At 38.1% G+C, this 18,165-nt stretch overlaps 1 protein-coding gene across 1 annotated transcript in view; it reads left to right on the forward strand.

Annotated features, from left to right (window-relative positions):
• PALMD (palmdelphin) overlaps positions 1–15,385 on the forward strand; it is a 55,329-nt gene extending 39,944 nt beyond the window's left edge. The window contains exons 5-9 of the mRNA XM_060090177.1: positions 7,300–7,414; positions 7,552–7,585; positions 7,707–7,820; positions 9,725–10,819; positions 15,036–15,385. Of these exons, the coding sequence (XP_059946160.1) occupies positions 7,300–7,414; positions 7,552–7,585; positions 7,707–7,820; positions 9,725–10,819; positions 15,036–15,079 (1,402 nt within the window). The 3' untranslated portion in view covers positions 15,080–15,385. The remainder of the gene's footprint in view (positions 1–7,299; positions 7,415–7,551; positions 7,586–7,706; positions 7,821–9,724; positions 10,820–15,035) is intronic.
• Positions 15,386–18,165: the final 2,780 nt, after the last annotated feature.

Here is an 18,165-nt window from a genome sequence, read left to right on the forward strand (position 1 = left end):
CAAAAAAAAAAAAAAAAACCCTCTCAAAACATAGGTAAACCACCAGCCACCTCCTGTTCTCCCAAGATTCAGTGGGGAAGAAAAGAAAGAATCTCTGGCCCAAGGGAAGAGTCAGGGATTACAACTGCTTACAACTCCATGTTGAATTCAACACCCTGTTGGAGGCAAACATATCTGAGAGCCTGTAAGTCCCAAAAAGAAACTGGGTCCTTCTTTGTCTAGCCTGGGGTGGGCTTGGAGAGGTGGTCCTAGCACTTCCATCAACTGGTCTCAGAGGTACATCAATAGTGGCACAGCCTGGGTCTAAGACCTGCTGACTCAGGCCATCCCAGAGAAGTGACCATTTGGCACTCTCTTTATGTAGTCCTGGCTTTTAATAAGAGAGCTTGAGTTACCAAGACATAAGTGTTAATTCATCAGTCCTTTCAACGTATACAGCTAAAGCCAGTCATAAATTTAATTTCAAACATAGCATTGGTGGTTACATTCAAATTGTGGAGTTGTAATCAAATTGTATAACCAGCTTTATATTTAAGACCTAAAGCTTCCATTATTTTGAACAATAATCTTGTGTCCAAGCAAAGAAAATCTCTCTATAAAGTAGCACTAGGTTAGAAAACCTCAGACTCTTTGAAAAAGACTATGCTAAGAACTCCTACCAAAAACCAAACTCAAGCAGCCAAAGTGAAAAATGACAAAGCCTGGACTTTAATCCTGGTCATACTGACTAGACCACTAAGCAGAGAAATTCTCTGCACAAAAAAATCACTCTAATGAAGATCAGAAGAGAAATATTAGCTTTACAGGTAATGAGTCAGCACTGTTACATTGTGGTAGACCCCAGCTAGCATGTCAATCTTCACTTTATTATCATAGAAAGTAAAAAAAATCCTTTTTTACTGTTGAGCAAGTGAATGTTGTTTGTAAGTTCATAAGAATCTATTTTTTAAAGTTTTGTTCCCATGGTGGCTAATCAGCAAGGAGTTCAGAGCTCAGTCTCTATTGGCAGAGACTTGATTTCAAATTCCATCCTGTCACAGGCTACCTGTAAGCCTCTGGACCAGTTGTCTTTCTAGGTGCCCAGTTTGCTCACCTGTTGAAGAGAACTAATAACAGTACTCATGGGGGTTGTTGTGAGGACTAATTAGGCCAGTGCCTGGTACGGTGTAAATACGCAGTACATATTAAATGTTGTTATAATCGCTAACAAGTGAAGTACTGTAAGGTAGGGCATAAACTTTTGAATTTTTTTCTCCTGATTTCTCATTTGTTTGGCACCTAATAGCAAACCCCGTCAGGTTGTTAATCCTTGTTAACACCACCAAAAACTGAAAGAGATAAATGGACCCTTAGCAGCAGAAAAATTGCCTTCTGAAATAACCCTTTCTTGGCGCATGCAGCGTTAATGTGCTGTTCTTTTTCTAAGACAATAACTTGCGTGTTGGAATTGGATTGGGGATATTATCTCATGATGATTAAGGAAAATTATTACTAGAACAGTGCATGAAATGAAAGCTACCTGCTTTCAACTAGGGAGCTCTTGTAAATAACCCTCTTTTTCTCCAGCAAATAAGCAAGGAGAAGAAAGATTCCAATAATGGATAGCATTACAAATCCTTTTTCATGTACTTTGCTTATCTAAATTGGCACATGATGCCTGCTCACCATCTCTCAGAAACTGAGAGAGGTACTAACTCATCCATCAGACCCCGCCTAACAGCCCAGGAGGCACCAGGAAGGATATTTCTCTTTCTCTGCTGCCTGTTTCTCACCAAACTGAATCAGCATTTCTAGGAGCTTAATTCCCATTCGGGAAGGTAATACCTTCTAGAGGTGGGGGTGGTAGCACTTATGGAAATTCTAACCCATCAGCTGAGAGATAAGTAGGTGAAAGTTAGAGAGTTATCCCCCAGCGACCTACCCGAAGCTTTCCAAGTAAAACAAATTTAGTTTTACATATGCATGTATATACACATAAATTTATATTTTTATATGTAAAACTAAAATTTTATATATGCACACACAAAAATACAGACATACATATATACATATATGTGTATACATGAATGTACCTACACACACATACAGATATATAGTTATATATTTCCCCAATTCTTCACTTAACACTTGCTAAATTTTCTCTCCACCCAAAACCTTTGGAAAAGGATTGGATATGAGGCCCTAATTTAAGCCCTGCATTTTTTGGTTTTGTTTTCTTTTGGGCTGCACCACACGGCTTGTGGGATCTTAGTTTCCCAACCAGGTATTGAACCTGGGCCCTCAGCAGTGAGAGCACGGAGTCTTAACCACTGGACCGCCAGGGAATTCCCTGCATTTTTGGAGCTTCAAATCAGGGCTAAGTATACTCTCAATTATGAATGGTCACTGAGCCAAGAAATAAATATATATTTATATATAGAGAGAGAGTGATTTGAAAATCAACTGAACCCAAATGATAATTTTAAATAAAAATAGGATGATCAAATTCTATTCAAAAAATAATAATTTTGGATTCTATATTACAGCTAAATGGAAGAGAGAAATAATGAGGAAAAAGTAAAAATATACCAGAGGTAGATATATCAAAATCCCTTGTAAAGGGGCCTCCCTGGTGGCGCAGTGGTTGAGAGTCCGCCTGCCGATGCAGGGGATACGGGTTCGTGCCCCGGTCTGGGAGAATCCCATATGCCGCGGAGCGGCTGGGCCCGTGAGCCATGGCCGCTGGGCCTGCGCATCCGGAGCCTGTGCTCCGCAACGGGAGAGGCCACAACAGTGAGAGGCCCGCATACCAAAAAAAAAAAAAAAAATCCCTTGTAAAGCATGTATCAAGCACCTGTACTACACCAGGCACTGTATTAGGTGCCCAGCGTTTCTCCACTTCAGCACTATTGACAGTTTGAACCAGACAAGTCTTTGTTGTGGGGGACTGTGCCGTGCATTCAGAATGTTTAGCAGCAGCCCCAGCCTCTACCCACTAGATGCCAGTAGCACTTCTCAAGCTGTGATAACCAAAAATGTGTCCAGACATTGCCAAATGACCTCAGAGAAGAAACTGCCATCAGTTGAGACCCACTGTACTAACTATACAAAGATAATACCTGCCTACCAGTTGTAATTTTTGTTTTATGTTCCTTAAGAATCCTCATTCCCCCAAAACTTGATACATCATATGGTATAGAGGTTGTGAGGCCTCTTCTTCTACTGCTGGGCTACCACAGTGCCTGCCCCTCTGAGTTCTGGTCTTTTGAGGGAGTAGGCTAGAGAGAAGCCAGTTCCTTATCTTCAATTACTATTTCCTAGGTCTCCCATTACTTCCACTGACATTCTAATCTTTTAGAAATCTCTGTCAGAACAAAAAACGTCTAACGTTTTTCTCTTAATAATATTTATGTTATCCACAAATAATATACAGAAGTATCAAATCAACATATAAAAATAGCATATTGAAGTGAGAATTTTAAGAAATGCTCTATATCTGTAAGCATCTCCTGGAAGAATTTTGCAATTCTAAGTAATTAGCACCAAGATACTTCCTTATTAACCTATTTAATGGAGAGTTGTTTGTAATTGTTATAAAGAAGAGAAAAGGGGTGTGTGTTTGTTTCTATTTGGTTTTCACAAACATATCATGATGTGTCATTTGACGACAACCTCATATTAATTCAGCTTTCACTGAGGACTTGAAAACCTTCAAAAACATTCATTAGCAGATACTCTGATGAGGTTAGCAGGCTTTCAACCTCATATTCTTACCATATTAGTCTAAAGATATTCATGAGAACTACATGACATTACGTTATGCATGGGCCTCTCTACAGAGGAAAACAACTACCAATACCAGTGCATTTCATACTTCCCTGAGATGTAATTGCCCAGGCAGATCAAGAGCTCTATCTCTGTGCCCCAGGAATAGAAAAGGGCAGAGACAGGAGGAAACTAGCATTTGCCAAGTGTTCGCTATTTCTTTTATTTTATTCCTTATTAAGTCCTACGAAGTAGATAACATTGCCCAGACCTCTAAATGCTTAATTGCCCCAGGATTCAGTCCTTGGAATCTCTAACTTTCTAGGAAATCTTGTCCACTCCTATGGCTATAAATACCAACTTCCAACTTTATATCTTCAAACCCAGACTTCACTGAGCTCCCAACTTTTATATCTGTCCTCTCCATATCACCATTTGACTGTCTCACATTTAACACTTCCCCACCAAGCTCCTTCCTTCTCCTTCCCAGTTTAGCTTGGTCAATTGCATTCACATTTTTTTCAATTATTCAGATTACAAACATTGGAATCACCTTTGACATCTCTCTTTCCCTCACTTCTCATATGTAATCTATCGACATAACCTGGCAGCTCTTCCTTTGAAATATTTCCAGAATCCAATCACTTCTCACTCTTCTACCAGCAAGGACCCTGGATTAAGCCATCTTCATCCGAATTATTTCAACAACTGAGACTTCCATGTTTGTCCCCCTCCAGTCTATTTTCAACACCGCAGCCAATGTAACTGTTTAAATTTCATGTCTTGGCATGTTTCTCCTCTGCTCAGAATTCCCAGAGGCTCCCCAAAGGCCTTACCATGCAGAAGGTCCCCTATGATCTGGTGGCTACCCCCTCTCTGACTTTATTTCTCACCACTCACCTCCTTATTCCCTTGCCTCTCATTTCAAGTTTTGAAATTACTCTTCCTTCTCTATGAAGCACACTCTCCCGACACCCTTGTGTGTCCCTCCCTCATTTCCTTCAATCTCTACTCAAATGACACATTGTCAGAAAGACTCCCCATCACCACACTCTGTAAAAAAGAGCCCCCTCCCCAGGCACTCTCCGTCTCCCTTATTCTTCTGTTTATAGTCCTTATGCTACTTTTTTCATGGAAACATTTTTCTTCATAAATAAATGTATATATGTGTGCATATACACATATTTGTTTATTATGTATATATATTTGCATATATGTGTGTTTATAAGTATATATATGAGATGTGTATATGTATATATCCGTATATGTATATACATATATATCCGTATATGTATATACGGATATATCCGTATATGTATATATATAAAGTCCAGGGCTAGATTTGATCCTGGGTCATACACACACAACATTTACAGGAGTTGGCAAATCTAGCCCTGGCCTACTTTTTATATAGCCATGAGCTAGAAATTGTTTTTATATTACTAAAATGTTATAAAAGGGAAAATATGAAAGATGAATATGCAACAGAAACCAAATGTGGCCTGCAAAGCCTAAAGTACTTACTATTTGCCAGCCCCTGTGTTAGTGTGTTGTCCACTAGAATGTAAACTTCTTGAGGACAGGAACTCTGTTTTGTTCACTGTTATAACCCAGCAAATAGGATAGTGCCTGGTATAAAGTAGATGCTAAACAAACATTTTGAATGAATGAATTAAAACAATGAGACTTAGCAAGGTCTGGTGACTTGTCTAGGGTCACCCAGGAACTTGACAGATGAACCAGAGTTCAAACCCAGGTCCGCCTGTTTCCACAGCTGGATCCTAAGGTCCCAGAGCTTTATACAGCAATGACTTGAACCTTCTTGTTTTCTACCCAAAAGCCCCTCATTAGACTGTCTCTAACATGCTGTCAGGTAAAGGACCCTGCAGAACAGGACATGGAATAGACATGGTGTATTGCAGAAAACCTTTGATAATTATACCATAATAACATTTACATCTGATATCAATTATATGTAATGTGCTTTCAAATACATCACTGCTTCTTAGCTTCACCGTGTTTCTGTATGAAGTAAGGCAGGTGCTATATTCTCATTGTACATGTTACAAAACTGAGTTTCAGGCAAGTTAAAAGAATTGGCTCTCACAAGTAGTGAGTAGCAGAAACAGAATAATCCAGATATATCACTTTCAGTACAGAACTTTCTACTGTACCAACCAACATATATCCCCACAACTCTACTGATGGGCAAATGTGCTCCATGGATGTGGAGGGAATTTATTAGAATGGCGTCACATCTCAGTAACTTCTAAGAAACCAGAGGTACTGCATTTTACTTGGAGTTCTATGATATGCAAGAAAACCTCCTCAGCTATAAACAGCCAACTACCAACAGCTAGAGGCAGGAGGAAAGTCAGAATTTTGAAACGAAAGCAATAAGTAGGAGAATGATCTGTTTGACCACAGCTTGGACTCTTATTGGTATGACAGTAGCACAGGCATTTTGAGCTGCCAGATGCATGACCATCTCAAAGAAGGAAGTCAAAAAACTGACAATTATTTTAGCTGACACTAATACCCACAGCTGTCATCTCCTGAACTAGCTGCTATATCTAAGCAGCCATCTTTGAGGCAGCTGATTTGAGAGCTCGGAGTATTTGGCTGAGAAACTACATGTGTTTCATGGCTGCCCAGGGCCAACTTTACTAACTTTGTGAATGCTAATGGTTGTGTGTTTTTATCCAGGATAGAGGTCACGATGCCACACCCTGGAATTAAATTGAATCTGACATGCAGCTCTAAACTAGTCTAGATACCAGCTCAGAAAGCAACAATCTAATTTCAAATGTCTGTTTCTGTCCCTATGAGTTCCCTTATACTTTGTCAGGCCATGTGATAACATTTTTTTTTTCTAGGAAACGTAGTCTCCATAAACAGTAGCAGCTGAGGCCACTGTACTAGATTTTGTCCATTTCTCACCTCTTCACTCTACTCTGTATAATATGGTACAACTTTTAGAGAACTGTGAAATTAAAATGAAGTGTCATTCTCAATGTTAGGATATGCAGGGTTTTTAAGTGTTAAATAGCTATGATTTTAAATCAAATTTAATAATTATAATGTTACAAAGTGTTGCTTGGCTAGAAAACCAAATTATAATGTTTCCTCCAAACAATTTATATGAAAACTTGTGTAAGAAAAATTAGCAATCTACAGGATAATGACAGATGGACCATCCCTTTTGGTCCAACTTTAAACTTAAGTCTCTTTGTAAAAGAAATCTCTGTTTCATGTGGAAGTAACATTAGTAGTTGCAATGAAGAAAATGGGACCAAGGGTCAAATATTTTACCTAAGAATCCCCTTTGTCAAAAATAAAAAATAAAAAACTTTAATTGAAAATTGTTAAGCCAAAGTCAGGTATTGGATATCTTCTATGTACTTAATGTGATGTTTGGTGTGATGCTAAGTTCTGAGAAGGTATCTGGATACTTACATTCAATATTCCAAGTAAAGTTTGTATATGGGGAATATATATTTGAGAGCTCTGTATTTGTACTGTCTTAAGTAATATAAAGTATATCTTTTTGTTCAGACTTGAGAAAGAGATCCAAGATCTTGAAAAAGCCGAACTGCAAATCTCAACCAATGAAGAGGCAATTTTAAAGAAACTAAAATCAGTTGAGAGGACAACAGAAGACATAATACGGGTAGGCATTAGCTAATTTTAAAACTGAATCCCTCCCAAAGTGATTCCACAAATAGTATATAATTCTTCAAAATATATCCATATTTAGAATTTATTTTTTAAACTGTATTAATCATGGAGAATTCTTTTTTCTTATAGTCTGTGAAGGTGGAAAAGGAAGAAACATCAGGAGGTATGTTTTTGAGCAGTCTATGTTATGTCTAACTGAGATATTTTTTGACAAGCCCACTGAAATTTTTCCCTTTATGGTAAATATATTCTAAATATATTTTAAATTAATATTGATTTTACAGAGTCAATTGAAGACATCTATGCTAGTATCCCTGACCTTCCAAAATCCTACATACTTTCCAGATTAAGGAAGGAAAGAAATGAAGGAGTAGAAGATGATGAACAAAATAGAAAAGGTATACGAAAAATCTGTCTTCAATGGTAGGTTCTCAAATTCAGATTTTACAACATCAGATATTAGCAACTTGCTGTGACATTCTATCCTTCCAGGTTAAGCAATGGCCCATTTTACAAAGTTCCATGAGGTATGTGAGTCACTTACAAAGGTAGGGATAATGAGGTTACAATATTTATTCCACGCATTTCATTCCCCAGCAAACTAGGTAAGAACAGGGAAGATAAAGGCCTGAAGGAGACAAGAAGCTCTTAAAGCAAAGCTCCCCTGCTCAAAAATGTCTCTCCCAACATATTCCATGTAGTAGACACTAGAATAAAATGAAATGAAATGAATGAAGTGAAAATATTCCCCTTGAGAAGGCTCGGCATTATTTATCCCCATGTGGGAATGATTTGCATGACACTAACACTTCAAAGCCCCAGGGAAAATGAAGGCTTGTATTGGGGCAGAGAGGGAACCTTTGAATTTTAGAGCGAAAAGAGAAGCTACGCTCTATCTGCAGGAAGTAGTCATTCATTCATCCATTCATTCATTCATTCATTCATTCATTCAACAAATATTCAGTGAACCCCCTACTCTATGCCAAGCTCAGTTCTCACACTAAGAATTCAGTAATGAATAAAACACAAAAAATCTTTGCCCTCATAGAGCTGACATTCTAAAGGAGAAAATAGATTAAAAATTAGGTAAACAAATAAAATATATCATATTAGGAAGTGAAAATGCTAAAGAGAAGAATAAAACAGAGAAGGGGGATAGGGCAAGTGTGGGAGAAGGTGTTGCAGTTTTATTTGGGTAGCCAGGGAAGGCCAAGAACCACTGGGCTACGGAGGAGAGATGACATGCAAGATGCATTCAAAGAGGAAGGCGAGAGCACACAATAAAGCAGGCAGTACAACGTTGTAATTTTGCCCAAGATTCCATTAGCTTTGCTCTGCCAGTTAAAATCACAGCCCTCAGGATCTTGCCAGGGACATGAAGCAGATTTCAACTTCCTTAAAATCAACCAGTTCTCCCCAGTTCAGTTGTTTTAGTATAACTGATATTGCTCTATTTTTAGCCCTTCTTAAAAATGGGAGTGAAAATGAAAAGAAACATAAGGCAAAATGAGAAGCATGTGATTCTAGCCTACTCCCTCCCTCTTCTATACCAGTTCTACATTTAACAACCTCCCAGTTGGGAAAATTTTAGAACACTCCTCTCTAATTTCAACAGGCTGCTGGCCTGTGCAGCAAGGCTGTAACAATAAAATATACAGTGCTTGGCCTCTTATCTATAGTAATGCACAGAGTGACATATTCTTCCTCACTAAAAAAAAGATCTGATTCCTGAGCAATGTAAAGAATGTAAATCTGTTGTGTTGGATTTATTCATTAGAAAGGGGCTATCTTTTGGTTCCCCAATGAAAATCCTTACCATTAGGAACCATCAGTTTCTCTTCTCCAATCAGCTTCTCTTCTTCAGTCCTTTCCATTTTTTCAGTAATTTCATACATCCTTATATAAAAACCCATGTCATTAAACTATTAGTCATTATATCATTAATGAATAAAATCAAAATTTAAAAAGACATCTCATAAAAGAACACAAAGGGGATACTTAATATAAAAATAAACACTGTGGGGCTTCCCTGGTGGCGCAGTGGTTGAGAGTCCGCTTGCCGATGCCGGGGACACGGGTTCGTGCCCTGGTCCGGGAAGATCCCACATGCCGCAGAGTGGCTAGGCCTGTGAGCCATGACCGCTGAGCCTGCGCGTCCGGAGCCTGTGCTCCGCAACGGGAGAGGCCGCAGCAGTGAGAGACCCACGTACCGCAAGAAAAAAAATAATAAACACTGTGAAAGCTAGCTAGTTTACAAGAGAAAAAGTTAACTAAATCAGGGATCAAATTTGTCTCTCAACAGCTTTGTATGCCATGGAAATCAAAGTTGAAAAAGACTTGAAGACTGGAGAAAGCACAGTCCTGTCTTCAATACCTCTCCCATCAGATGACTTTAAAGGTACAGGGATAAAAGTTTATGACGATGGGCAAAAGTCAGTATATGCAGTAAGCTCTAATCACAGTGCAGCATACAACGGCACCGATGGCCTGGCACCAGTTGAAGTAGAGGAACTTTTAAGACAAGCTTCAGAGAGAAATTCTAAATCCCCAACAGAGTATCATGAGCCTGTATATGCCAATCCATTTTGCAGACCTACAACTCCACAGAGAGAAAAGGTAACTCCTGGACCAAACTTTCAAGGAAGGATAAAGATTAAAGCTAATGGACTGGGTAATGATGTGAATAGATCCACACTCAACATGGACAATGGACTTTCAGAGGAGAGCGTCAACAGCTTCAGTCACATCAGTCCCGTTCGGCCAATACCTCAACCCCGATCAATGACTCAACAAGCAGAGGAGACACCCCACACCCAGCAAAAGAGGCTGATGACTCCTTGGGAAGAATCAAATGTAATGCAGGACAGGTATGCTCCCTCTCCAAAGGCGGGACTGAGTCCCAGCGAAGCAATAGTTGGGAAGTCAGAACGCCAGCATTCTTCACCTACTTGCCAGGAGGATGAGGAAGACATTAGATATAATATTGTTCATTCCCTGCCTTCTGACATGGATGAGAAAGAACCCGTGACGATGATTTTCATGGGTTATCAGCAGGCAGAAGACAATGAGGAAGAAAAGAAGCTTCTGACGGGATATGATGGGGTCATCCATGCTGAGCTGGTTGTGATTGATGATGAGGAGGAGGGTGAAGGAGAAGCTGAGAAACTATCCTACCATCCCATAGCCCCCTACAGTCAGGTTTTCCAGCCTGCCAAACCAACACCACTTCCAAGAAAGAGATCAGAAGTTGATCCCCATGAAAACACAAACCATAAATCTCCCCACAAAAATTCCATATCCCTGAAAGAGCAAGAAGAAAGCTTAGGCAGCCCTGTCCACCATTCTCCACTTGACGTTCAGATAGCAGGAGATGGGACTGAGGATCCCTCCTTAACAGGTAACAAAAATGACAAGGTTTGTCACTGCTGTCTAGTCCTGTGATAATCTTCTCTGTGTTGTTACCAAACCCTCGTGCTTTCAGCTTTTTTTGACCACTTCATAAACTAATACATGCTAAGATTTTTTTATTAATGTTGATATGAACTGTTATCATCATAAGCAAAGTGATTAAGTCAGTTCAAAAGATAAAGAAAGTGAAACAAAAATTTGTTGCCTTATTTGGGTACTGCATTGATTGACCTTAGTAACTTGAAATTCATCTTCTGGCATGGTATGGGTGTGAATGTATTTGAATTACTATCATGTTGGATCATGAATATTAGATCTTTTCCCATAAGAATCGAAGCCAGCTCTTCTTTTGTGTCTCTCTGTGATTTAAACTTCCTACATAAGTTAATAAATTGCCTTAATTTTGCAAGGAAAAACAAATTTTATTTTCAATGTGATATTTTATTACTTTGTTATATCTTGTTTCTCTATACTTTTATAATTTTATTAACTTTATTTCCTTAATTTTTCTACATTTTAAAAAAGAATATCAGTTTATTCTACATTATCTATAACATTTAATGTCACATAGTCTTCCCTAACTTAGAAATTTTATTTTTTTATTTTCTAAATATTTTCATTCCACATATTCTCATTCTCTGTAAAGTTTTATAGCTATCTAGCTTTTCTAGCATTGAATAGAAAATAACACTTTTTCTATAAAACTGATAGCTCATCAATTTTAGATTCTTTATTATCACTTGAATATTGTATTCTACTTATTTATAAACAATAAATAAGAATATGATAAAATTAATTATAATAGCTGATAAAATTAATTATAATAGCTAAAGACATAAATCAAATTTCCCAACATACGTACTAGATCTGTGAAAGGAACAGTAATTTTAAATGTTCTAATAGAAGAATTTTCATTTAAAAGCAATAACTATTGAGTCCCAGCTAATCCAGCAATCAAACAACCTGATAATTCTACAGAACTTTTGGTAGTACCTGCACCATTCAGGAAGGATTCTTCCTCTGCAACCAAGAAACCCAGTCTTAGGTTGCCAATAACACGATAAAATGGACCTCTTCCATTTTTTAAGTAGTTAATTAGACATACCTATCGTAAATTTAATTATCTGAAGAATTTCTAAGCTTTTGGTAAGTGTGCACTTATATTATCTTCCTAAATCAGAGTTGAATGGTGTGTCCCCACAACGGAAACCTGATAAAACTAAAAGCTCCTTTCTGTTATGAGAATGATCAAACTTTGCAGCTTAAATTCATTTTTTAAACAACAACAGCGAAGACTTAGAAAAGAGGAGCATGCTGTTTATGGTCAAGAGCAGTGACATTACACACTATAAAACCTCCCGTTTTTTAACTTGGATGTTAGCCAGCTCCTCCCGAACACCCTTATTCCTTCTCCCTTACCCATGTCAACACATATATCCCAGAGAAAAAGACAGGAAGTGACTAATGTTTCCAGACAACACTAATCATGCCACTGAACTAAAATAATGAAAACAGGAAGACCTTTTCCAGACAAAGTAACAATACAAATGTTGTACTATCAATCAAATCATCTTATAAACAGAATGCTCCAAATTCCTTGCCTTCTGTTATGATATCATTTTACATTCCCATTTTCCAATTCACCACGTGGATTACAGAACTGATATTTTTAATGGGTTTTTTAAAATAAGTACATCATATTGACATATGCCCTCAGGGTATGTCCATATTCATAGAATATATAGCCACCTATGCATTTCAATTTCACAAGCACCAACTAGGTTGAGCTTCTCCCTCTAAACGCCTCTCCCCCCAAAAAATGCATATTGATACTTGAAAATCCACCATTTCAGTCCATTCCTTTATTTATGGTATAGGTGCCCTACTAAATATAAATATTCCTAGTATATTAATAGCATAATAGTTAATAAGTGTAAGTCTCTTTTCTCTTAGTGTAAATGCTGTTATCAAAACCTGACCTAATAGCAATTTTTAACTTGGAAAAGAACATGAAGGAGGAAGAAAGATGGAAAAAGGTGGAGTCTGGAGACCCTAAAGATCAGATTTTTTAGCCAAAACTTTGAAAAGGATAAGACACAACAAGAAAATTTAGGCAAATTTATGTCCATTTATTTATGTATCAATAAATATAACAGGATCATGTTCAAAGTATCTGGCTCAATGCCAGATGCATCCAACGAGTGGCCCCTGTAAGCTTTTACTGGGACTCCCCTACTATCCCCACCAACCAGACAGTTGACTCCCTTTTGTAATCCTCACCAACCTACTTTTGTACTTCTTTTAGCTCTGTTCTCCCCTCTTACAGATGTCAGTGGCATTTCAGGATGAAGAGGTAGGGAAACTCAGCTCCGGGGGATTCAAAAGCTATTGGTGCCAAAATTGCTAACCTGTGGCAACCATTAGAAGCCAAGGGATACCGAGAGTAAGGAGGCAAGCTCTGTTCCCTCAAGTTAAAACCAGTCAAGACTATGCGTCTGAATTGCTATGAGGAGAGGAGATAGAGAACAGAGAAGAACAGAAAGGAGAAGTAAAAAGGAGAGCTGATGACTCAGGTCTTTTAGCTGCTACACCAAGGGGCCTTCCCATTGCCAAAAACTGTGTCCCCACACATCTACTTGGAACTCACACCATCTACTTACCATAGGCCTAAAGAAAGGAAGAGCAGACTCTAACAATCTAGAATTCTTTTTTCCCCCTTAAGAAACGGGACAGTGAGTTACTGGATTACCCCACTCCTGAGGATGCAGACATCCAAGATGTCCTTTAAGAACTTCACTGAAAATCCACAGCACACTGGCTATGCCTGATTTACTGAATCTAAGTTAAGGAGTAGCTGTAGGGAGGAGGATTTTGCCCCAGCCTTAAAAGAGACCTTCAAAAGTCCCTTAAGATGAACGTTTCCTCTGCTTTCGTTTTTGGTATGGGCAAGATAGAGGTCCAAAGATCCCAAAGTAAAACCTATAAAGACTTGCCTTCTGCCTTCTTGCTGTGGAAGCACAGTCCTATCCTTCAGTTTCACCATCCGACATCTCCCAGCAATCGACACCATCCTCCTGGCTACAGAGCAAAGGAAATTCTCTCAGCTCGTCCTGAATTCAAGGGAATATTCTTGATCCTGCCATTGGAAATAATCATTTCCCTTAAAATTCCAAGGGAAATAAAGCTCTTTGACTTCATTTAAATGAAAACATTCATATAAGTAGAGTGAAAATAAAAATGACCATGGCCTTCTTACAATATTAGATCCCCAACCTTCTCGTATTTGTGAAAAAGAGCTGCTTAGAAATAGGGTCATTTCATTTGTTGATAGACAACTAATATATGGCTGTGAAATAAGAAAACATGATTTCCCTTTTTGATTTTTTTTAATTAAACAAAATTTTGCAAACAGTTAAATGGCTGGTTCTTGGGCCATATTACATATGATTGTAATGATCAGTGCCTTGAAAGCATCTCTCAACTTTTGGAACATGACTGAGACAGCTATACTCTTAAATATTAATGGCATGATACCAGAACATCAGAGAAATGTTATGAATTTTAAATCTACATTTTTAAAATGGTTTCTACATCCAATATACCATTAGCAGTGAAATATTCTTAAAAAGATAAATTTGCCCTTTGAAAGTACTTATAACATATCTTGACAAAGACATTTTATCATGACTTCAACTCCTAAATACTGGTTCGTAATGTTTTGTTATTAAAAAAATTTGTTCTTGCCATTCTATACCCAAGGATGAAGCCCCTTGGGATAACCAAGTTTGATGAGTTAAAAGATAACCCAACCATCATGAATTAAGGTTTATGTCAATGCTTTTTTCTCTTTAGTAGTACATAGCTCAGAAATATGCACAAAACAGTCATTGACCCATAGCTGTTTATCTATGGCTAATAGTGATACTGTGCACTAATCCTGTATTTACTCAATTTATGCTGTGTTTGCTCTTTTAATTTTTATAGAAATAGGTTCCTTCTAGTTCTGAACCTGCTTCTTCCCTAAGTTAACCATAGCTTATTATTTCTACTATCTTTTTATGCTACTAAAACAATGCTCACATTGTTGGATAAAATCATCTGAGGTATGTTTCAAACTTTCCTGCAATCTATGTAATGGTCATTTAGAGTGAAAAGTAAAGCTTTTTTTTCCATAACTCTCTCTCTATTTTTTCTTTATTTTGCAGCCTTAAGGATGAGAATGGCAAAGCTGGGGAAAAAAGTTATCTGAGAGGTGTACCATCTATGTAAACACCCTTTGAAGAAGAAACTAAGAAACATTTGCAAATTTCTCTTCCGGATATTTTGTTTCTTTTTCCTGAGATACAAAAAATTATAATTATACCCATTTTAAGCCATGTGAATAAGCAGTAGTCATTATTTGAAACAAATTCCAAAAAAGCTGGGGAGAACAAACTCTTAACTTTTCCAGTTGACATGATTCAGTGGGGGGGAAACCAACATATTTTTATTGTATTGATACCAAAGCATTTCTAATAATAGCTTGTTAAATTTAAGAATAAAGTTATTTAAAATAGCCCGACTATATTTTATTAACTGACCTTGTAATTTTGCTGACACAAAGATTGAAAGATCAAAGGAAGCCACTGCACCTCATCACAGAAATATTCATCTTCAACTTTGACAAGTAAACATGCCATCCCAAGTCAACAAGGCTCTAAGACAACTACATCCTCCTGCTAAGGACCAATTCAATTGAGACTTAAAACTCTTTGCATACATTTTAAAGGTGCATGCAATAATTATCCTCATATTTGGGGACTGGATTTGGATTATCTTAATAGCATACATGACTTTACAGTTGATAACCAATATGTTCAGTCTTCTTGAAATACCATCTTTTCTTTCATTCAGTTCAATGTGAATTCCAGGGTACAATGATTATGACCCAAGACTGTTGGATGGAGGACTTCCCAAATTCTCAACACAAATCTGATCTAATGTTTGACCAATTCTTATAAACAAGTTAGAATCCTAATATTAAAACATAATAAGAAAGTGTACAACATTTCATTCCTAAGTATTCTTGCCAGGATGTTAAATCATGATTTGAAGGAGAATACTCCCATACCAATTATTTCCTGCCTTACCTTGTTATACTGCCCTCCATCCAACACCCTCAAAATCCACTCAAATACATCTTCCCCTGGATCGTGCCAGTGCTAATTACCCAGGTCCTGACAAGTCTTTCAGTGAATGGTCTGTTTTCTCTTGGGAAAACACAGAATTGCCCTGGTAAGACCATGATGAAATTATCTTAGCTACTAGTGTGGAGGCAATGAGAAGTAAAAGAAGCAGATCCTGATGAGGGCAAGCATTACCTGGAGAGCATCGGCCTCAGATGAGTTGTCTGCAAGGGGAAGTTGTTCTCTAGGAGGAAAGAGCTCCTCTGCTGGCCTGGAATGTTCCAGGAAATCTGGAAGGTCAAATTTCAGAGCACTTTAATACAAACACCCCATCCCAGGTCCAAGGATCCCATTCCTTCCTTTTCATGCTTCTGACTTTACATAAGTGACTTGTCAAATCTGCACATTCTTTTGTAGCTCTGCCATCCTTGTGATTAAATCACTGGGTTTGGGTTTGGGTTTTTGTACACAAAAGTTTATTAGAACACTGCCTGGCACCTAGTAAGTGATCAATAAGCAAATGAATGAATAAGTGGTTCAGAAGGGGAAAGATGTAGTCTGCAAGGGGAGGCTGTGTAACACCAGTTGGGTTCAAGCAACATAAGCCTGAATCTGTCTGTCAGATCATGAGGCATGGACCAGGGCTTGTATGCAGAAGTAGCCCAGCATGGCCAGGTGTGGGAAGTGGGAACTGGTCTTTTGCCTGGGGGTAAAGCAGGCACTGCTGCAGAATTGGCTGCCAGGTGGGCAGAATGGGGTCTGAGTGCAAAGCTGGAGCCGGTCAGTCAGGGCTGCTGAGGTGAGTCTGGACCATCCACACACCAATCCACTGGCTCCTGTGCTCAGGGAAAAGGAAGGAAAGATGGAAAACGGAAGTGAGGTGCCTTCTTGCTGCTATTGCCATGCAGCATCCCTCCAGTACCCTCTACTGGCAAAGGCTAACATTGCTCCAGCTGGCAAAGAAGAAATGTTTGCATCACAAAGCAGGGCAAAGAAGGGTGGATTTGGAGATGAAGCATTAAATGATGAAGATAAAGATGAAGCATTAAACTGGCACTGTCCACTCATTTTTCTACCCAGCTTCCGTGTTTATCTTTCTACATACTGTTGACCATTCAAGCAACTAAAAGACAACTGTTTCCATCTAATAAGATGCAGCTATCCTTTAATAAAAAAAGATCTCACCTTCTCCCCCAAATGAGGAGACACACACTCCCAAGTTATGCTACCCACAGCTAACTATATTCAACATTAAAGAACAGTTTTAGATTAAGAGAAAAATCCAAAAGATAATACAAAGTTCCCATATACTCCACACCCAGTTTCCCCTATTATTAACATCTTACATTAGTGTGGTACATTTGTTATAATTAATGAACCAATAGTGATACATTATTATCAATTAAGGTCTTATAGTTTATTCACATTTCCTTAGTTTTTACCTAATGTCCTTTTTTCAGTTGCAGTATCTCATACAGAAAACCACATTACTTTTAGTTGTCATGTATTCTTAGGCTCCACTTGGCTGTGACTGCTTTTCAGACTTTCCTTGTTTTTGACAATCTTGACAGTTTTGAAAATTACTGGCCAAGTATTGTGTAAGATGTCCCTCTATTGCAAATTGTCTGATGTTTCTTTCATGATTAGACTGAGGTCATAAGTTTGGGAAAGGAAGACAAAAGAGGTAAATTGCCATTTTCATCACATCATATCAAGGGTACATACTTTCAACATGAAAGTACATACTGTTAATGTTGACCTTGATAACCTGGCTGATACAGTTTAGTCAGATTACTTCACTGTAAAATTATTCTTTTTTGCTGTATGCTTTGGCAAGAACTCACTATGCACAGCCCATACTTAAGGAGTAGGGAGTTAGGCTCACTCTCCTTGAGGATAGAGTATCTACATCAACTATTTCAAATTCTTCTGCACAGGAGATTTGTCTATTCTCCCCCATTTGTTTATTCAATCATTAATTTAAATCAGTGTAGACTCATGGGTGTTTACACTACACTTGAGTTATAATCCAACACAATTTGTTGCTCAAATAGCTCCAGCTCTGGCCACTGCAAGCTCTTTGTTTGTTCCTATGCACCTTTGACATACACCCATAAATGTTTTGAACATGAAATGACTTTCCATTTCATCAGATCTTCTTTAGTTTCTT

This window comes from Mesoplodon densirostris, chromosome 2 (assembly GCF_025265405.1).
Source record: "Mesoplodon densirostris isolate mMesDen1 chromosome 2, mMesDen1 primary haplotype, whole genome shotgun sequence".
NCBI classification, from domain to species: Eukaryota; Metazoa; Chordata; class Mammalia; order Artiodactyla; family Ziphiidae; genus Mesoplodon; species Mesoplodon densirostris.